At 44.5% G+C, this 22,821-nt stretch overlaps 1 protein-coding gene across 1 annotated transcript in view; it reads right to left on the minus strand.

Annotated features, from left to right (window-relative positions):
• Positions 1-22,821, minus strand: part of LOC143986704 (uncharacterized) — a 439,164-nt gene that overhangs the window by 252,697 nt on the left and 163,646 nt on the right. Inside the window, exon 2 of the mRNA XM_077485112.1 lies at positions 19,805-19,947. Within this exon, the coding sequence (XP_077341238.1) occupies positions 19,805-19,947 (143 nt within the window). The remainder of the gene's footprint in view (positions 1-19,804; positions 19,948-22,821) is intronic.

Raw genomic sequence — 22,821 nt, forward strand, 5'->3', positions numbered from 1 at the left:
TGATGTCACCGCCCGGGCTCCCTCCTCCTTCACTGGCTGGCAGGCCAATAGGAGAGAGGAACGGAGCCTCGCGCATGCGCTGTAGGGTTCCTGGCATGAAGCCGTAAGGCTTCACTGCTGGGTTCCCTTACTTGCAATGGAGGAGGCATGCACCCAACAGCTGATGGAAACATCAGCTGTGGTGCCGACATCGCTGGACTCCAGGACAGGTAAGTGTCTGATTATTAAAAGTCAGCAGCTGCAGTACGTTTTTTCAGCAAATAAACCCTGTCTTAACCATTCTAAATTTAAATCTCAGCACACCCTGACAAATCACAAGTAAACAAAAATCCCCAAACCTCAAAACACAACCCATTTTTCCCTGAATAAAAGGTTTAGTCAGGAGTGAAAAAGTATCATAAATAAATTGTGTTTAAATAAACTCATGTAATAATCATGACTAATAGTGGCTCTCACATAATAATCATGTGCTAGTTCACACCAGATGCAGTTCAGTGTGCTTTTTTTTCCTGCACTAAAAATGCATGCAGTGTTTTCCATGTGTTTCAATAGCTCAAGTTCACATCAGTGCAGTCAGTTTCTGGTTCAGAAAAAAAGTTAGAGCGTGCAGCATTTTTTTCTGCAGAGAACTGTACTGGAACCTAGCAAATTGTATCAAAAACGCACTGGAACTGTGTGTGGTTTGAACTGTAAACAGAAACTGATCCGGAACGTATGCAGGGTGCATTTTTGTGGTGTGAACTGGCCCTAAAAATGCATGTACAGTGTTTTCCATGTATTCCAATGACTCGTTCACACTAAGGTAGTCAGTTCCAATCAGTTTCCGGTCAGTTTACAGTGCAGAAACTGACTGGAACTAACTGTATTGGTGTGAACTAGAGCCATTGGAAAAAATGGAAAACACTGCACGCATATTTAGTGCAGAAAAAAGTGCACGGAACTGCATCTGGTGTGAACTGGCCCTCAGTCAGTATTAGGCTGAATTCACACCTAGGCATTTTTTGTGCATTTTGCAGATTTGCTCTAAAGAACATGTTCCATAGAAAACCATGGTATGCCGCGTACACACGATCAAACAAGCGGGTGGAAAAGTCCGGCAAACTCAAGTCCACCGGACAATCCCCCCGTGTGTAGCCTCTAGCATACTTTTTTGACCCGAAAGTACGGCGGACTTAGAAAGTAGTTTTACACTCCAATCTTCCCGCCGGACTCACATTTCGGCGGACAATCCGGCCGTGTGTATGCCAGTCCGCCGTACTTTTGAAATGAACGGACTTTTCCCGCCCGGAGAAAAGTCCGCTCATTTCGAGCGGGTCTCCAGGTAGGCGGAGCCCGTGAAGGATACGTCGCTGGGCCGCCGCCTGGTATGGACTTAAAGGGGAACCCCCAACGCCGAAAAAAATCGTTGTGGGGGTCCCCCCAGGTCCACATCAGAGCCTTGTCCGAGCACGCTACCTGGCCGGCCAGGAAAGGGGGGGGCGAGCGAGCGCCCCCCTCCTGAGCCGTACCAGGCCGCGTGCCCTCAACATGGGGGGTGCCTTGGGGAAAGGGGGGCCGCGCGGCCCCCCCACCCCAAAGCACCTTGTCCCCATGTTGATGAGGACAAGGGCCTCTTCCCGACAACCCTGGCCGTTGGTTGTCGGGGTCTGCGGGTGGGGGGCTTATCGGAATCCGGGAGCCCCCTTTAATAAGGGGGCCCCCGGATACCGGCCCCCCACCCTATGTGAATGAGTATGGGGTACAATGTACCCCTACCCATTCACCTGTAAAATAAAGTACAAAAAAACACAACACACAAGGGTTAAAATAGTTTATTGCACAGCTCCGGGGGTCTTCAGTCTTCGGGGGTCTTCTCGCTGGACTCCTCTGCTATCTTCTTGTAGCTCTTTTACTAGCGGAGGAGCCCGGCTTTCTTCCTCGCCGCCGCCCTTCTTCCGACTTCGGGGGTCTTGTCCCCCTCTTCAGTTCTTCTCCCGGGCCACCGCGCCTTCTTCTAGCTCTTTTACAGGTGGTGGCCCGGTCTTCTTCTGCCGCCGCCGCCGTCTTCCGTTCTTCTGTCCTTCTCCTCTTCTTCTTCTTCAGATGTTGCCTCGCCGAGTCCTCCGCTCACAATGACGGGGACTGGGCACGCGGCGACTTATATAGGGACAAGGGGCGGGGACTTCGGTTGATGTCACATGGGTTGATGTCACATGGTGACCCCGCCCCCTTACGATGTCACAGTCCCGGAGGATGCTGGGACTGTCGCCATGTGACCCTCAGCCAGGGTTGTCGGGAAGAGGCCCTTGTCCTCATCAACATGGGGACAAGGGGCTCAGGAGGGGGGGCGCTCGCTCGCCCCCTCTTTCCTGGCCGGCCGGGTAGCGTGCTCGGACAAGGGTCTGATGTGGACCTGGGGGGACCCCCACGCCGATTTTTTTCGGCGTTGGGGTTCCCCTTTAAGTCCATACCAGGCGGCGGGGCCAGCGACGTATCCTTCGCGGGCCCCGCTTACCTGGAGACGCGCTCGAAATGAGCGGACTTTCCTCCGCGTGTGTGGGCGAGTTTCAAAAGTAGGGCGGATAGTACCGCGGACTTAGTACGCCGTATTAGTCCGCTGAAAAAGTGCCGTGTGTGGGCAAGTAGCCCGTTCGGAAAGTCCGACGGACAGTCTGGCGGGAAGACTAAGTACGTCGGACAGACGGCTACGTGTGTACGCGGCTTTAGATGGACTGCAGTGCAAATCTGCAAAATGCAAAAAGCACTAAAACTGCATAGATGTGAATCCAGCCTAAAGGGTGAGAACAAAAGAGCTAGACAAGTATTTCCTTTAGTAGAATTTACTGGCAACTCAAAAAAGCAGAAAGCATCAATTTTTCTCAATGAGCTTTAGGCACCAAAATTCGCTGAAAAAAAAAAATCTACTTTTAAGTGGGCCTTTTTCAGGGGTATATTTAGGGTAGTTACGTTTGTTTAATTTACCGTTTTTTCTTTGCTGAAATGTGTATTGTACTTTTTTTTGTGTGCCTTTACTTTAGAATTTTTATTTTACTATCGCCAAGATCTGGTTTTATTTGCCTTCCTGATGGACTCCAAAGGATTTTGGGCAAATTGTGATTTTGACTGAATCTCATGATTTTTGTCTACGAATGGAAGTTATATCTAAGTCAACCCCAGTCACTGCATTTTTCTGTTTGCACTGGCTACTGAACAGATACAAAAAAACAAAACAAAAAACAGTGCAGTGACCTCTTGAATGAAGCACAGGCAGACAAATATAAAAATAAAGAAACACGGTTGTATTGTAAGCAGGTAATATGCACCTCATTATTGGCATAAACTACTACAAACAATACTTATGATGCATGCATCCAGAATAACACTGAGCATTACATATAAATTACATTATACTTATACATCAGACAGACCCTTTCTTTAGAAAGACCATGTGCTTGCTTGTATAAAAGAGTCTCATCCCCTCTTACAGGTCTGAAACAACAGAAGTGTATCAATGTCAGAAGAAAAGAAGAAATGCACTGCTGTCATAGAACAATATGGTTTTCATATGGCACAGATTTAGTGGGTTAAAGTATAACTAAAGGCACAACTTTTGTTTATTTTTAGTGGAGAGGGGTTAGAATGCTTGTAAGTTTTTATTGCCGTCTGTACCCCTGTTAAGACGATTCAACCCCTTTATTTGTCCTGTATACCATTATCATCCAAAGTGAAAGTAAAAGTAAACGTGAAAGTAACAGAACATCCCACATGTTTTGATTGTACCCAGATAAGTAATTAAGGGGAATCTTCCAATATGGCGACTAGTTCTGGTGACCTGGGGGGTCCCAAAGGAATTGCCTGTCACTTTCTGTTTGGCTATGGGACAGGAAGTGAAGAGACATCGCTGCAATGGGACACATGGCAAAAAAAAAAAAAAAGTTTGCCTAATGTAATGTGCATTACATTAACCCAAAAGTAAAATGTATTAGATCATATGTTTAACCCTAAATAGATTTTTTTAAACTGATTTTTTTTTTAATAAGTTTAAGAGAATATAAGAATTTTAATAAACACCATTTGCTTCTCAGCAAGCCATGTGCCAAAACCCCCAATGCAGATTTAGAAAAACAGCAATCCTATCTGTGAAAAACACAAGTATTACGTGTGGGGTCCACATGCTTCCAACAATCAATATACAGTACTGTATGTAAAAGAACAATTAGAAATTGTGTGTTGCCACTCCTTTTGACCACGTGTGAACTTGGAGCACCGTTTAATGGAGGAGAACAGGTGTCCCTACCCGTATTCAGAAAGTGGGTGAAAGAGTCAGGCACCAATTCAGACGTGTGGCCATATGTGGGATAAGATCGCTTAAACCAGAACTTGTATAGTAAAGGCTTCTTTCTGGCAACTTGACCATGCAGCTCTTTTTTGTTCAAGTATCAAATTGAGCTTCTTAAAAATAACCACACCATCTTTTTCCAGAGCAGCCTGTATTTCTCCTGAGGTTAAATGTGGGTTTTTTCTTTGTATCCTTAACCGTTCCTGTGGCAGAAATCTTTCTTGACCTACCCCAAACAATAAATCTCAGAATTTTCCACTTCTTATTAAGTGATTGAACAGTACGGTTGGCATAATCTGGCTTTGGATATCTTTTTATATCCTTTGCCTTCTTTGTAAGGTTTCATTACCTTGTTATGCAGGCCTTTTGACTGTTCTTTTCTACCTCCTCATGGCTTAGTGTCTAGCCCGTTCAGTTTATCCATGTGATAGATAACAAACTCATTGACTAATTTACACACAGGCACTAATTGTGATTTTAAAAAAAACACAAATGTGGGAAATTAAATTTTAATTGTCATTTTAACCTGTGTGTGCCACCTTATATGTCTCTACCAAGACCAAACAATCCAGGTTATGTAAACTTTTTATCAGGGCCATTTGGTCGATTTCTGTTATTATGATTTAACCGATTCAGCCCCAGAAGATTTTACCCCACTTTTTACAATTTGGCACTGCCTCGCTTTAACTGACAATTTTTTTCCCACAAATAGAGCTTTCTTTTGGGGGTATTTTATCACCTCTGCGTTTATTATTTTTTGCGCTATAAACAAAATAATAGCGACAATTTTGAAAAAAAAAAAAAACCACACACACACACACACAAGCTTACTTTTTGCTATGATAAATATCCCATATTTAAAAAAAATATATATTTTTTCCTCAGTTTAGGCCGATATGTATTCTACATATTTTTAGTAAAAAAATTGCAATAAGCGTATATTGATTGGTTTGCGCAAAAGTCATAATGTCTACAAAATAGGGGATATATTTATGGCATTTTTATTATTTATTTTTTTACTAGTAATGGCAGTGATCTGCGATTTTTATTGTGACTGCGATACTGCAGCAGACAAATTGGACACGTTTGATACATTTTTGGGACCAAAAAAAATATTTTACACACACAGATCCCGGGTTCTCGCTGTGTCACGAGCGATTGTGGGAGCCCAGCAGTCATCATGCGCCCCTAGTGGCCACAGGGAAAAGTGTCGTCCGAGCTGTGCCATTCTGCTGCAGTAAAACTGGGCAGCTGGTCAGCAAGTGGTTAAAACGGATTAAAAAAACTATGTGATAATAAATGGCTTTGTGTGATCGCTATCCTTAACTAAAAGACAGTTTTTTGGCATGATCAGTGATATTTTCAATATTAGTGCTAAAATTTCACAATTTCTGCATAAGGTATGCAAAACTTTTGAGCACAACTGCATGAGCCTTAAAGCGGAGGTCCACCCTAAAGTGGACCTTCCGCTCATTGGAATCCTCCCCCCCTCCGACGCCACAATTGGCACCTTTCAGGGGGGAAGGGGGTGCAGGTAACTGTACAGTACAGGTATCTGCACCCACTTCCGGCGTAGATTCTGCAGAAGGTACGCCCCTTTTTCCCGCAGAATCTACGCCCCTTTCCAAAAGTCCCCCGCTGCCTGCTGGGAAACACACGGATCCCAGAGACAGCGGGGACCATCCTTATTGCGCAGCGCGACTCACGCATGCGCAGTAGGGAACCGGGAAATGAAGCCGAAAGGCTCCACTTCCTGATTCCCATACCCAAGATGGCGGCGGCAGCACCCAAGAGACGATCGAGAGATAGTCTTCGGGTGCCGACATCGCGGGTGCGCTGGGCGGGTAAGTGTCATTATTTTAAAAGTCAGCAGCTGCAGTATGCTGGATGAATTCCCGGGGGGGGGGGGGGCTACTCTATCTGAAACAAGTCAACAGGAGTCTGAAGAGGAGTCAGAGGAGGATGGTGCCGGGGCGGATGAGGAGGAGCAAGAAGAGCATGCTTTAAACCTTTCTGGGATCCCTGTTGTGCGTGGATGGGAAGAGAACGAGGACGACGACATTATCCTGGATGAGGAGCAGGAGCCTGACCCCCATACCGCTTCCAGTTTAGTACAAATGGGGGCCTTCATGCTCCTGTGTTTTAACAGGGACCCCGTATAAAAAGCATAAGGGTCAAGGACCAGTACTGGGTGGCAACATATTTAGACCCCCGGTACAAACACAAAATGGTGGAAATTTTACCACCGTCACAGAGGGCTGTCAGAATGGAGCACTTCCAGGCCTTGCTTCGAGAAATGCTGCATTCTGCTTTTGCGTGCGCTGGCAGAGGAGCAATTCCCACTCCCAGAGAAAGAGTTGCGGGTACCAATCCAACAGCGCCTGCAAGAAGAGGGCGGTTTGAAGATGTGTTGGTGACTTCTGATACGAGGTCATTCTTTCAGCCGACCCATCTACAGGTGTCATGCGGATCCAGCATCAGGGAACGCCTAGACCGGCAGGTGTCCGACTACATTGGGTTAACGGCTGATGTGGACGCTCTGAGGAGTGATGAACCCCTGGACTGCTGGGTGGGCAGGCTTGACCTCTGGCCAGAGCTTGCCCAATTTGCAATGGAGCTGTTGGCTTGCCTCTCATCCAGTGTCCTGTCCGATAGGACGTTTAGCGCAGCAGGGGGGATCGTGACCGATAAGCGCACTCGCCTAGCTCACGACAGTGTTGACTACCTCACATTTCTAAAAATGAATGAGACATGGATCTCGGAGGAATTCAACATGTGACCAGTAGACCATGTACATCTCTATAAACGATTTATTTAAATCGAGCACACAGAGTTTTTCTACATTTGGCTCACTTCCTTGTACAAAAAAAGCACACCGTACTAAATGGCCGTACCCTCCTGTTTGAAAAGGTTGAGCGGTGTCATATTTTTGGGGCCTAGCAGCGAGTTGCTGGTATCAGTGCTGGTGTCGCTGCTCTATACCACGGTGCTGGCGTCGGTTCTCTCTATACCACGGTGCTGGCGTCGGTTCGCTCTATACCACGGTGCTGGCGTCGGTTCGCTCTATACCACGGTGCTGGCGTCGGTTCGCTCTATACCACGGTGCTGGCGTCGGTTCGCTCTATCACGGTGCTGGCGTCAGGTTCTCTCTATCACGGTGCTGGCGTCGGTTCACTATCACAGTGCTGGCGTCGGTTCACTCTATCATGGTGCTGGTGTCAGTGCTCTATATCACGGTGCTGGTGATCATCTCCTGCACCCTCTTCATAGCCTAGCATGACCTTTCCTCTCTTTCCCATCTTCCATAAAAAACGGCTTGTAGTTGTCGATCCCAGATTCACTTCATAGATGTGTTATGTCAGTGGTCATGTGGTGGGACTGTTTGTGCACAGCTAGTAATTATTTTGTGGCTGGAAATATGACCTGTAGGTTTTTAAAGTTTGCCTGCCATTGAAGTCAATGGGGCCTGCCGCGAACTTTGCGCTTCGCAAACTTTCGGGCGCGTTCGCGAAACGTCCCTTCGGAAGTTCGCCCATCTCTAGATGTGATCCTCATGATCACTGACCCTGACTGATCTCTCCCAGAGGTACAGACCATACCCATCCCTCTTCCCCTTAGCTACTTCAAATCCCTACACACAATCCTGTCTAAATTTATATGGCAGGGCAAGAAAGCCAGATGCGCACTCGCAATTAGTTAAACAACGTTTAGCAGGGGGAATGGGGTATGTTGACTTTCAAGACTATTACATGTCATCTATCCTCACAAAATCAAAGGAGTGGTTTTGACCCCCCCCCAATCACCTTATGGGGGAAAGTGGAAGCCTCTCTTGTCCCAGGTGGTAACCTATCTTCTTGGCTATTCATCACCACACTCGGAGCAAAACTCCCTATCCGCCCTTCACCGACCATAGCAGCGACTATCAACTCTTGGTCCCGATTCACACAAATTTCAGCAACTCACCCCATTCAATCGACAATTCGCATCCCCATAGAAACCCTACAACACCTAATATTCTTGACATCTTACTCAAGCTGGAAAGGAAGCGGCATTACCTACATATCTGATCTGATAGATATTGATAAAATCAAAAAGTTTTCCGCACTTCAAAGAGAATAAACTACTCCCAAACTCTGATATATTCTTGTACATTCGTATCAAACACTGCCTTGCTTCACTCAATACATGGACATGCAAACTCCCCCAAAAAGCCTGGATCTTCTTTAGATCTCCTATAGTGCATCGAAAAGGAATATCTTTATTTTATAATTTACTTTGTCAGAAGACCACATTCACTAGCTCTGCAGCAATACTGCGCTGGAAAAAGACCTAGGCCAACACTTCACTCTAGCCAAATGGGAATGGGCTTGTCACTCCACATATAAAGCTACCTGCTGCTCTACACTTTGGGAACTTGCGTTTAAGCTGACTTACTGTTGGTATCTGACCCCTGACAGAATGTCCAAATTTGACGCAACACTTGACGATAAATGCTGGAGAAAATGCGGACAAAAAGGTGACCTACTGCATACATTTTGGAACTGCCCCAAACTCACGCGTTACTGGCATGCATTTTTTCCGATTACTTTCTGATGTCAAAAAACAATAGAGGAAAACCCCTCCTAGCTCTTATCCCCAGATATAGAAAAGTTCCCCAATCCGATGAAGAATATCATAATACACATACTCTTAGCAGCATATCTCAGTATCTCTAGGAAATGAAGGATCCAGATCCCACTACACTTACAGAAGTAGTTCAGACCACACATGTGCACTTTAAACATGAAACGACCCTAGCACTAAGACATAAAAACTAAGACAAAAAAACTAAATCTCTGAATGTGGCAACAGTGGACTGAATGGGTTGGTTCTCCTGGCCTTGTTACAGCGTTCAACCTTCAACTTTTAATGAAGTATCTCGAATGATTCTATCACAAGTTAATTGTTCGTAAAACATTATATCTTACAAAATTGATTGATTTTTACTATTTTCAACTGCTAATCAATGATCTTGACCTCTGGGCTCAGGGGTCAACCTGCAGGGAAAGGAGGAGCATCTTTGCACGAGCACAGTTTAGCTCCCCTTGAGGGTGCTTGGGCAGAGATGCTCCCGTCCAACCTCTAATGACCTGCATAGGTCTATCTGACCTCTACTACTAGTTGCTTCCATAAATTTCCAATTTGGTAGTTACACTATTTGCTCTAATGTGTTTGTTATATGAATAACTTAAAGCTGCAACCCCAATAAATTACCCAGCGTTTACATAATTCACTATTTTGGTCCTCCTCTCCTTTTTACATTTTTTTATAAATTTTGCACATGGGATGTATACTTTATTTAGCACTTTATTTATGGTAATGAGCCATCATTCACTAGAGCACAACACAACATATTGATTTTTATATATTTAAGGATTTCATGACTTCCGTAATTTCCTCCGAGGAGAATGGTTTGCCCAGGAGCTCTTGGTGGGACCGTTTATTTTAGGGAGATTAATTTCTTGGAGAAATGCCTCTATTGTCCTAGGATGTGTATGGGGGTGGCCTTTGTATAAACCCCAATAGAAAGCATGGAAGGAATCCATGATTCCCACTGGATTCTGGCTTATATTTCCTGCCTTAGTGCGGATTTTGGGGGAAGGCTACTTTACACGGTTTCAGGCTAAGTTTGGCTGCTAATTTAGAGCCAATTTTGTCTTTTTGGTAGTAGAAACATGTCCTGGTCTATCGTAAGTGTTTTTCAGCTGAAGTGGTTTTGGCTAGGTTTAATTGGACTCGGGAAGCATCAGGCCGAGTCAGATTATCTGAGGTGGGGTTACTTTTGTGGCGTGCACTGACCAGTTGGAATTCCTCAATTTATTTAGCTCCGTCTTTTGTTCCGATTTAAGTTGAGACGCGAGTTTAAAGAGTTGCCTCTCAGTGCTTTATGGGCTGCCCACAGTGTACCTGGTGAGACCAATTCAGTATCATTCTCTGTGAAGTAGTCTTTCATAGCTTTTTCTAGGATTGTGCATTTGGCAGGGTTGCTCAATAGAGATTCATTGATGCGCCATTTAAAGGGACCTTTTGCCCCAGAGGTGCCTCTTAAGGTTAGTGTCAATGTGGAGGAATCTGATGGGGGTGGTTGTCCTGGATTTTAGAGGCTATCACTAGTGGGATAGCAGCGGACTGCAAAAAAATATGGTCTATACTGGAATGGGTGCAGTGTGGAATGGAGTAGTGCATGTGGTCTTTGGTGTGGGGATTCATTTCCCTCCAGAAGTCTACCAGGCTATTTTCCTGTAAGGTCTGTGCTACTTTCAGTCTTCGTCTGGCGTGGTTTGGCTTTAGAATCCTTTTGAGAGGTCAAAGGCATTGTTGGAGTCACCTCCCAGAATGACCATACCGAGGTGGCGAGGCTTCAAGGTCTGCAGGACAGCTTTGAAGAACTTTCCCTGGTCCTTTTTAGGAACACAATACAAGATAAATGTGTAAAAGCCCCCCCCCCCCCGTTAATCTTGCCAGATGCTAGTATGGACCTTCAGGGTCCCCAATTAGCTTAGTGAGAAGTTAACCCTATTAGAGAAGCATACGGCTACTTGTCTCATTTTGTTCTCGTTCTGCTTTTGCCAAGTAGAATTGAGTGAAATTCTTGTGGAGAAATGAGGGGTTGTATGTGGCTGGAAAGTGCGTCTCTTGTACTAGAACATCTGCCTTTAGTGTGTGTTGCTGTTGTAGGGTTTTGCAGCGTTTTACTGGGGAGTCAAGTCCCTGCACAGTGTGGGAGATGATCTAGAGCAGGGGTCTCAAACTGGTGGCCCTCCAGCTGTTGCGAAACTACAAGTCCCATGAAGCATTGCAAGGCTGACAGTTACAAGCATGACTCTCACAGGCAGAGGCATGATGGGACTTGTAGTTTTGCAACAGCTGGAGGGCCTCCAGTTTGAGACCCCTGATCTAGAGTATCAGATCTGTAGGTGCTCAGGTAAGAGGGTGCTGTATATTGACCGTTCTTACTGCATGATGCTAGCTTCTCTGGCAGAGTGAAAGCTGTATGCGTCCCATGGTGTCCTGATCCTGTGAGCTTTGAGGTAGGAGCTCCAGCGAGGCCCTGTGAGGAGTGGGGTACAGGAAGGAGGAGAGGGGTGGGGAGGGTAGAGGAGAGCCCACCGTTAAGATAAACTAACTTTATAACAAAAACTTAGAGTCTGAGACCTTTTGACATTGCAGGGAACAGCCAGGACCACTTCACCATTCCCCCACTCTATAACACGCATCACCGTGATGTAAAATGTAAAGGGATGGTAAGCTGTAAGGTGACACCCACTATCAGCCATGGGTGGGCAGGAGACAGTGGGATGACTCAAGAGGAGAACCACGCCCTGGCCAGGGATGCTGCTGTGGCCTGTTGGGTCCCCTTATCTCTAGATTCCATTGTGAGCATTACAGGGATCCAGGGCCACATGAAAAAAAGGGAAAAAAAATGTTTTCAAAGCACAGTCAAAAAAAAAAAAAAGAAGGGACAGGTAACATGGGTGCCCAGGGAGCTTCAAATGAATCCGGACCCCTAGAACAATTCCCCCTTTTGGAACTTGAGGTAAACGACAGGTTGGTTTCAAGGTTGGGAGATGTCTCAGCAGTACAGTCCCAAGGAGAATTGGGAGGTTGAAGTGGTGTTGAAGTGGTTTTGAAGGTTGGTTGTTGACCCCCAAGGGTTTCCCTTGATCTCTTTGGATGTTGCTTCTGCCATACATGTCAGTGGGCTTTTCGGTGATGGCCGTTTTGAGGACGGTGCCCCTCTATTGGATGAGGGTTGAGGCAATTCCCGTGTGATCAGTCATAAGTGCAGGAATAATAGTTTGCCTTCTGGAAAGGAGGAGACATAGGGTTTGTTATGGTATGAAATGTTCAGGCGAAGCTAGAAAGCCCATCTGTATGTGATGTCTTTATTTGCCAGGATTTGGAGCAATGGTTTTAGAGATCGTCACTTTTGTACCGTGTATGGTGATAGGTCTGCAAAGATTTGAATCTGTTGGCCCACAATTTCCAGCTTTTCCATGGTGTGGGACAACTTCATCACATCTTTAAATTTAAAGAAGTGGGGTTACCTATAACGTCTCTAGGGAGACCATCCAAGCATAATGGCTGTAGTGCTCTGTGAGCTCTATCCAGTTCCAGACGGTGTGCTGGGATGTCCAGGATCAGACTTTCAATAAAGTGTTGGTCTGTTGGATAAACATCTAACAGATTCTGGTAGTCCCCTGATTCTGAAATTGTAGTTTCTCTATCCATTTTCGTGGTCATCAATCTGCTGATTCTAGTTGATCCTGCAGATCCTGGCAGAGTTCTGGTTAATTCTAGAGATTGCTTGGTCTGTTTCCTTCTCAGTTACTTCTATTCCCATGCCCATTCGCTGCAGATCAGCATTAATAGAGGCGGTGATCCTGACCACAGTTGGGGATAGGCCCCTAGTTAGCATTTTGGAAAATGCCGCCATCATGGAGGGGAAGTCTGAGGGGGTGAGAGTGGCATCTTGGGTCTCCTGGTCCCAGGGGTCTGGGCTGGTAAGCAGCTCCTGTCATGGCAGGGCCTCCCAGTGATTTCCCTTACAGGGACTCAGTGGATGCAGGGTAGGGGGCCACTTGTGGTGGTGTACTCACTGTGGCTACATTCTGGTGTGCGACCAGGAAGGCAGTTTGGTCCTGGTCTGCTATGGATTCCTCCTCTGCACAGTCTGTGCCTCATGTGGACGCCATTTTGGAATGGACGGGCCGCACTGCTGCAGAGTCCAGTTGATGGGGAAAGCTCCCTCCGGGCTGAGCCTCTGTGCATCTGTTGGTGGCTGGGTACTTCCCTGGTTGGCTGGTGGTGTTGCCGAAGCGGAACGAGGGCTCAGACAGCTGCGGTGCAGGCTACAAGGCTGGTGAGGAGCAGAGATCCCAGTCTAAGTCGCCATCTTGGGTGCTGCTGCACATGTGCCTATCAAATGACTTTACATTCATGAATGTGAGAAGCAACATCTTCAATCTCTTTGAAAGAAATAAAAGGCACCACCGATCCATGAAAACTGTTTTGCTGTTCCTTAATATTAACTTTTTGATTATAATGATAGATACAAATCTGTTTCTGCTTTGTTTAGTGGCCATTGAAAAGATTAATTTGTTGCGAAGACACTATGGAAAGGCACTATTTTAAAATAAGGTGCCTTATCAGCTATAATAATGAAGAAAGAAAGACATCATCAATTCATGCAGTGTTGGCTTTGGCAGTTGTTATGTATCCCTCAGTAGTTGCTTATTTATATTTCTATCAGTGCATGTGTTACAATTATTGTTCTCCAAACAATATCTTTGAAATATCTGCTTGGCATAAAAATGAAAAAAACGAAGAGACAAAGCGATTCATTATTTTGTTCTGTTTACTCTGATTGTTTACTTTTTTATGAAACAACATCTTATGAACATTATAATTACCTAAAAGACAAAAAAATGAAATGGTATCAAAAATGTAAAGAGTTTTTTTTTTCAGAAGGCAAGTTAAAATTGAAATGTACCAATGAACTCTCGAAAAACAACTTAATTTGAATGCTTTGTCCTACTGTGACCCATAATTCAATACGTTATAGGAAATAGAAGGTTTAATAATCTTGGTTACATTACAGAAGACAAAGGGGCTAGCCTTAAAGATAACATAACATTACATTTTTCTTTTATGTAAGGCCTGGTACACTCTATCAGTTTTTTTTTTTCTGTTCAACCTGAATTGAAAAAAAAAAAAATAATAATAAAAAAAAAGGCTGAAGACAGCAACACTATCACCTATTGCATACACTTTCGATCCCTCTCAAAGCACTGACACAACAGCTGACAAACCTTTGTATACAACACTGGCACTACATTACAAGACCTACACATTAGAGGTTCCCTTTTTGAAAATCTTCAAAAAGAACAGTGTCCCAACTACCAATGCATTATATATATATATATATATATATATATATATATATATATATATATATATATATATATATATATATATATATATATATATATATATACACACACACATATATATACATATATACACACACACACACACACGGAGGATCACTCACTTAAGAGCTCTAAAATGCCCTCGGTGACCAAAATTCCTGAACCACTGCACCATTTTAACACACACACGACATACCCCAAACATGGTATCTCCACTATATATGCCGCCCTAAATGACATTCGTCCCCATTTCCAAATCCCCACCCTCTCAAAATGGGTTGAAGAACTACATCTAACCAGCACCCCTAATGTGGAAACAAGCACTTAGACTCACCCACTCAACTTCCCACTGCTCAAACCCTGCTACATGTTTGAGGTCCTGCGGAAGCACTGGTACAATTGCGCATATCCTATGGCTCTGCAGATCTCTAAGCTCCTTCTGGAGACAAGTGTTTTCTGTGATCTCTGCAATTTCACAAAAAGTACCCCTACCATTTCACAAAGAAAGTGTAAAAAATTGTTAAATAAGACAAACACACTTTTGAAAAATTCCTTTTTTTTTTTTTTTTTTTTTTTTTAAATAGATTCCAGCGGTGGTAATCCAATCTTGCTATCCAGCGACGGACGATCATCTCTCCGGGGTCCAGAGATGGCTCATCTGAATCAACACAGCAAATCCATCCATCTTCTGTCTCCATGGAGGAGACACTGCGGGTTTCCCCTTGCGTCAGAGGGGGGCGGGGTCATTTATTTATTTATTTTTTATCAATGACTTTTCAATGAGTGTTCTCTGTATTACGAAGCCGATAATTCATAATAGCTGCAAGTGATTTTAAAGGACTTTTTTTCCTGCATAAATGACACTTTGTGCAGGGACAGTTTTAAGCACCAGAAACATGCGCCCCTTCACAGGCATACTATAGACACCCCTCCTACGAAATTTAAAGGAATATTACACTTTTATTGTTTCATTTTAATCATTATTAACAAAACTACTGCTCCCGAAAAAACAGCTGTTTTTAAAACTTTTTTTTGCATTGATACATGTCCCCTGGGGCAGGGCCCGGGTCCCCGAACACTTTTTAGGACAGTAACTTGCAAATTAGCCTTTAAAATTAGCACTTTAGAATCCTATTAAAGTCTATGGGACTCCAATGTTCAAAATCTAAAGTTCACACGAAGTATGCTATATACTAGCTCCGTCGAATCTTCTTTATACATTCGACAGACACCATAAGGCTTCAAAGACAGATTCGACCATAATTCATGTGGATTTTCAGACGAATGCAATTTTTGAACGAAAAACTAAATAAATAAAAACAAATTTCGGGAGTAACTAAATAAATAAATTTTTTCGGACGAAAACGAAATTCCGAAACAAAATATTTTACTCTGTACATGTCTATGGATTACTGGAACCATGTCCTGTGGTCTGATGAGACCAAAATAAACTTATTTTGTTCAGATGGTGTCAAGCGTGTGTGGCAACCAGGTGAGGAGTACAAAGACAAGTTTGCCTTGCCTACCGTCAAGCATGGTGATGAGAGTGCCATGATCTTGGGCTGCATGAGTGCTGATGGCACTGGGGAGCTACAGTTCATTGAGGGAACCATGAATGCCAACATTTACTGGGACATACTGAAGCAGGGAATAATACCCTCCCTTCAGAGCCTGGGCCGCAGGGCAGTATTCCAACATGACAATAACGCCAAACACCTCCAAGACAACCACTGCCTTGCTAAAGAAACTAAGGGTAAAGGTGATCGGCTGGCCAAGCATGTCTCCAGACCTAAACCCTACTGAGCATCTGTGGGGCATCCTCAAACGGAAGGTGGGGGTGCACAGGATCTCGAACATCCACCAACTCTGTGATATCGTCATGGAGAAGTGGTAGAGGACTCCAGTGGCTACCTGTGAAGCTCTGGTGAACTCCATGCCCAAGAGAGTTAAGGCACTGCTGGAAAATAAAAAAAAAGATGGCCACACAAAATATTGACACTTTGGGCCCAATTTGCTAATTTTTACTCACTTTTGTTGCCAGTGGTTTAGACATGAATGGTTGTGTGCTAGGTTATTTTGAGGAGACAGCAAATTTACACTGTTATACAAGCTGTAAACTCACTACTTTACATTGCAGCAAAGTGTCATTTCTTCAGTGTTGTCACATGAAAAGATAGAATGAAATATTTACAAAAATGTGAGGGGGTGTACTCATTTTTGTGAGATACTGTAGATTGAATCTATTCAATTATACCACATTAGGTTATCTAATAATTGATATGCATTTGTTACTGTCTATTCTCAATGCTCCAGTCGAAATATCAAATTTTCCATACAAATGTGCACTATGTTCTTTATATGCAAAATAAAGAAATTTTGAATAAAAAAATAAATAAATACTGAAGAGCTTGGAAGGAGATTCTCTATTAATAATCCAATGTTAGTACATCGATCTCCTCTGCTGAGCTATTGTGTTCTGACAGGGTACCGCTCCCCCTCCTGCCAGAACACACTGGTCAGTGTCCTCAACCATTGGCTGAGAGTGCTGATTAGATGCTGATCGGCAGACCTTTTTCAGTCATGCCCCTTCGACAGAAGCCAAATGTTTGGCTGTCTTCTGTTGGACTGGTGCTGTACACACAGGTTGAATGTCGGCCAGTTTACTCCCCCTTATCATGACTTGCACACGTTTCTCCCCAGACACACAGCACTACATTTGTTTAGGCTTCATCCAAGGTTAGAATTGGATTGAGGTTCTGGCTCAGAGATGACACCACTTCACAACACTTTATTCCTGGTGCTTGTGCAGTTGTTGTCTAATTTATTTACTGGGGTACCAGTACCTAAATAGAAAACATTCCTTTCTCATCTTCTGTTTTGTCAATAGCACATTATTTCTTGGTGATCTTGTTATTACAGAGCAGAATTTTGTTTAATTCTGCACAAAATGATTGGTTTTGTAAAGCAGATTTTACTGTTTTTCAGCATTTACCACTGACAAATGTTAATCAAAAGATTGACTTCTGCTGCTGGGAGTGGCCACACACTGATTAAAATTTGTTCTGTCCCTGCTAAGTTTGTAGAATTTTGATCAGTGTATGGAAGCTTAATTGGGTTGTAAAGGCAAAAGGTTTTCATCTTAATGCATTCTTTTCCTTAAGATAAAAAGCCTTCTGTGTGCAGCCGACCCCCTCAGCCCCCTTAATACTTACCTGAGGTCCATCTAGATTCAGCGATGTTGAAGGAGTGTTTTGGGTGCCCAGGACTCCCCTTCTCATTGACTGAGACAGCAGCATGGTGCCATTGGCTTCCGCTGCTGTCAAAGTCAGTCAGCCAATGAGGAGAGAAAGGGGGTGGACCAGGCTGTGGCTCAGTGTCTGAATAGACACAGGGAGCTGTTGCTCGACTTGAGTACCCCCACATCAAGCTGCTTTTTGTGTAGACATACAAGAGGGAGGGGCCAGAAACACAGAAGAGGGACCTGAGAAGAGGAGGACCAGGGGGCGGATCTAGGGGGCAATGGGACAATTCCCCCCCCCCCCGAGAAATTAGTGATGGGCCAGATAGTCTGAGGATGAGTGAGCAGGCGACCGTGCAATTGGGTTAACGAGCGGGCCAGTCAGCAGGGGTTGGCAGGTGAGTGTGTGGGTGGGCAGGGCAGTTATCGAGTGAGTGGGCAGGCTGGTAGGCAGGTGAGCGGAGGTGCTGGACAGTCAGCATGCCAGCGGGTGGGGAGTAGAGAGATGACACCTCTCACCAGCCACCTTGCATCACTGCAGTTTCACTCTCAACGTGCAGCCATGGGCAAAAGAGATTACATCATTTCTCTGCTGCCTGTCTTCACTGTGGCAAATGACCATCTGCACCTTAGCAGGCCAATGACAATTAGCAACATGTGGCAGGTAACGTGGCAAGTGACAATCAGCAACATGTGGCAGGTGACGTGGCAAGTGACAATCTGCAACATGTGGCAGGTGACGTTGCAAGCAGCAACATGTGGCAGGTGATGTAGCAAGTGAAAATCATCAACATGTGACAGGTGACGTGGCAATCCGCAACATGTGTCAGGTGACGTGGCAAGTGGTAATCAGCAACGTGTGGCAGGTGATGTGGCAAGTAACAATCCGCATCAGGTGGCAGGTAAGCGGCAATCCGCAACTTGTGGCAGGCATGTGGCAAGTGATAATCTGCATCTGAAGGCAGGTCGACATGGAAACTGACACACTCAGGGCTCCCACTGTTTCTGCATTATGGCAAGTTGAACCATTTAATTTTCTATTACAATGTAATAGAAATAATGTGTTTCAATCATCCTGACACCAGAACAACCATGGTGCAGTGATGATGAAAGCGCTAACACCAGCCATTGCCTCGATAAATTGCCCACAAAAAATAATATGCCCCCCCCCCCCAGACTAGACTCTGAATCCGTCCCTGGGAGGACCTGGGCTGCTCTATGCAAAACCACTACACAGGGCAGGCAAGTATAACGTGTTTGTTATTTTTAACTAAAAATAAATAAAATAAAAATAAAAAATAAAAAGAAGACTTTACAATCACTTTAAGTTTGCACCAGTTTAGTAAACTACAAGTTACACTTTCTGATCAATTGGCCAATTACCCATCCTGTTACAATGTCAGAGCTGTCACCTGATAATTGGTGAGGTAAGAAGCATTCGGAGGAAACACAGATTTACAGAATTAATTAGGCAGGGAAATGTTGGCTTGCAGATCCCCAGATGCAGCTTCCCGCCCCCATCTAGGAGAACAGTGTGCAGCACAGCAGTAACATCACCAAACCCCACTCCATATTCCAGGTATGCATTATTCAGGGTACTGCTAGAAGTTACAAATCTTTATATACTGCACTTCCTGCCAAAATGCTCTTGGCTTTTTTTTAATATTTTTTTTATTTTTTAGGAAGACATACCTTACTAATCGTACCGAAAATTGAGACCGTCTCAGAATGCTAGGAATATGCTGGGAAAAAAGCTTTTAAACTGAACATCAGGCAGATAAAAAGTAACAAATTATTGAAGCCCTCTAGTAATTAATACACCATTAAACACATTTGAAATGCAAGCATTGTTAAGTACCTGAATTTGACTTGGTATTCGCCTCTTACCATTCACAGCACAATCTATACAGTAGAGCTTTGAGAGGCAGAGAGCGAAACAGCAACAAAGTGGCAGTTGGGTGTGCTGCAGTGCAAGTTGACAGGAGAGAGCAGAATGATAGAGACATGAAAATAGTGTGCTACCTCTCCCTTTCACTGTTCAATCACAGAGTGGGATTGGGTAGGAGAGCAGTAAATGAAAGTAAAAAAACTGCAGCATATAAGGTTCACTTGCTTGCTAGACATGGCCGTGCTGTGGGGCAAGGCTGTGTATATCTCAGGAATGCGTAGGAAGAAATACAAAGCAATCGATAGGTAAAATATATATATATATATATAAACTTTTTTTTTTTTTTCCTTGAGTCTGACTTTATGCAATCAACAATCAATATGTTTTACCTGGTTGCTTACGTTCTAAAACACACTTTAGAAGGTCAGTGGCGCTGCAGTATTTCTTGAAGCGCTTTTCCCTCAGTTCTTCAAACCATTCACCCGTTTGCAGTTTCAGGCACTTGAGGTCCAATTTCTGTCTCTTCATCTTTCTGAAGAAATCGAAACATTATACAAATGATTACTACAGTCCAGCATTACCATCTCTGAATAGAATAATTATAGAATTTTCACTCAAGGTGTGTTTCCATGCATATTGATGCATTTTTCAAACCAAATCAAATGCATGCACATCAGAAAAATCAACATCTTTGTGCATTCTACGGAAGCATTTTTTGATCACTTGATGTATATACTATAGGTTATGGAATATATTAAAATTAGTCTTCCAAGCACAGCACAAACCAGATCATTTTAAATTACATAGCAATTCAAAATGCTTACATTTTGGTGAGAACTAGCACAAAAACAAAATAGGAAATTGACAAGGAAGGAGGTTCTAATATTCTGACAACATCTTTGACCCTTTACTGTCTTTAAAGTGATTAACTAGGTTTACTGTAGATGTATCAATACATTTGGAACTTCCTGATAATTATGTTTACTCTCTTTTATTAAAGTGGATGTAAACTGATTCATGAAATTTGAGCTGGGCGTATCTGCAGTGTTTTGTCATCTCTCGTCAAAGCACTATAACCTGTAACCGTCTCCTGCTCCATTCTTCTGTTATCAGCCTGATAACTCCTGACAAATTCTCTGTCACATATGATAAAAGCAGCCCGAGATTTGTGTGAGGAGGATTCTGTAAATAGATTAGCAGAGCCCTATATGCCTTTCCTCCAATCAGCTGTCTTGGCTGTATGCCCAGGCTTCACTGCAGTGCTAACCAGGAAAAGAAAATCTAACATGATGTGCACATTCTAAACAGTATTTCAAGATGGAGACATCAGATATACATGTAAAACTTACGCAGGGAGATTTATTTCATCCCTGTCTATCATCTGAGGCTGTTCACTTCACTGGGTATATGTGAGGGTTTACATCCACTTTAAAGTGGTTGTAAACCCTTACAAACCACTTTGACCTACATGTAATCCTAGATTAAGGCTTACCTGTAGGTCCAAGAAATATCTCCTAAACCTACACGGTTTAGGATATATTTGCCAAAACACAGGTACCGCTGTCTACGGCGCATGCGCCGTAGACAGCGCCGCACAGGCGCACTGGGTGCGCCGCTGTCAACAGCGATATGCCGCGAGTGGCGGCTCCCGTGCGCATGCGCGGGAGTGACGTTATCGCGGCTTCGTTGAATGACAGCGGCGGAGCAGTGAGACCCACGAGAAGATGGATGCTCCAGACTACAGGGGACAGCGGTGACTTCGCTGGCTCCTGTGTTAGGTAAGTGTCACATAATGGACTACTGTGTGATGCATAGTAGTCCATTATGCTTTACCTTTGCAGGGAATGAAAGAGGAAGTAAACCCATCAGGGTTTACTTCCTCTTTAAGTATTAGCAGACAATACAGGTTTGCAATACAAATACAAATCATATCTGAACAGAGGGGCGTGGCTGGCCGTGGAAGGAAATGGCTGCTTAACTCCTCAGCTCCGTCTTGCCCGCAGCTTTCAACACCGGTGGACCGGGAGATATCGAGCCGATTCGTCCTAAAACTATGGGAACATCTTCCCGAGGACAATCTGCAACTCGCTCGCGTTCCCCGAGAGACCAGGGAACCCGTACCTCGCAAACTATCCCGGAGCTCTTCCGAAGCCAAGGCCCTAATATGGCCGCCAATTCTCCCGCCCGAGGCCACCTCGGTATTACCCTCACACCAACGGAGCAAATTCCGACTTCAGCGGAAGGAGTACAAACCTCTCATCAACACCCGACTCTACAGGACTTACGGGCTGTAGCGACCGACATAAAAGACACTCTCACAACCGCCATTACGGATCTCCGTCAAGAACTACAGGCCATCACCGGCCGATTACAAGCGGTGGAATTACGGTCGAACCAGCAACAACAACTGATCTGTAACCATGATCGAAGGCTGGATACTCACACCCTACAGCTCCGTGACCTAAACCGACATGTCGAGGACATCGATAATAGAGGCCGCAGACACAACCTCAGAGTGAGAGGCCTTCCGGAATCGGTCGACCAGGACCAACTACTACCGACTGTTACATCTCTCTTCAACCAACTACTTGACAAACCCCCACAATCGCCTATAGCGATGGAGCGTATCCACAGGGCACTCCGTCCGAAAGGCAAGGAATTGGATCCCCCTAGGGATGTAATATGCTACGTTAACGATTTCGCCATTAAAGAAGATATCTTTAAAAAGGCGAGAGATGAATCGAACCTACAATACGAGGAGTGTACCGTCCATATCTACCAAGATTTGTCAGCAATCACACTCCACCATAGAAGAGACCTACGCCCCTTACTGGATGTCCTGAAAAGCAGAGATATTCGCTATCGTTGGCGCTTCCCGTTCGCTCTTCAAGCAACTCGTCATGGCCGCACGGCTACTCTGAGAGTCCCGGAGGATCTCGATCAGTTCTGCCGAACGCTGGACGTACCGTTCGTTGATCTGCCAGGATTGTACGCGGACTTTCGAATCCCTCTCCACTATGGAGACCATGTGGAAGATGACTATATGGAATATCAGACCGCCAGCTACCGTAGGCGCCGTTCGCCTTCTATGCCTAGAACAAGGGATGACCCTAACCTACGACACCCACCTCCAAGCCCGACTGCAGCTCCAATGTCTCGTAGAGCACGAAGGTCCCGCTAAGATGTAGGTTTCCATGTCCTGAGAAAGGCTAACACAGCCTAGGATACAGTGATTTCCTATCTCACTACTGTTACACTTTCTTCGAATCGTTACCTGCCGTTGCGGAATTCTCTTTTTGTTTCCGTTACCGAACAGCTTCAGTTACCAAACAGGCTGACCATAGCTACGTTACTTTGAACACCATCTTTGTTACAGAACAACGAACGCTCACGAATAGCAGCGATG

The sequence above is a fragment of the Lithobates pipiens genome, unplaced genomic scaffold (assembly GCF_037356315.1).
Source record: "Lithobates pipiens isolate NorthernLeopardFrog02 unplaced genomic scaffold, aLitPip1_a1.2 Scaffold_18, whole genome shotgun sequence".
In the NCBI taxonomy this organism is placed as follows: domain Eukaryota; kingdom Metazoa; phylum Chordata; class Amphibia; order Anura; family Ranidae; genus Lithobates; species Lithobates pipiens.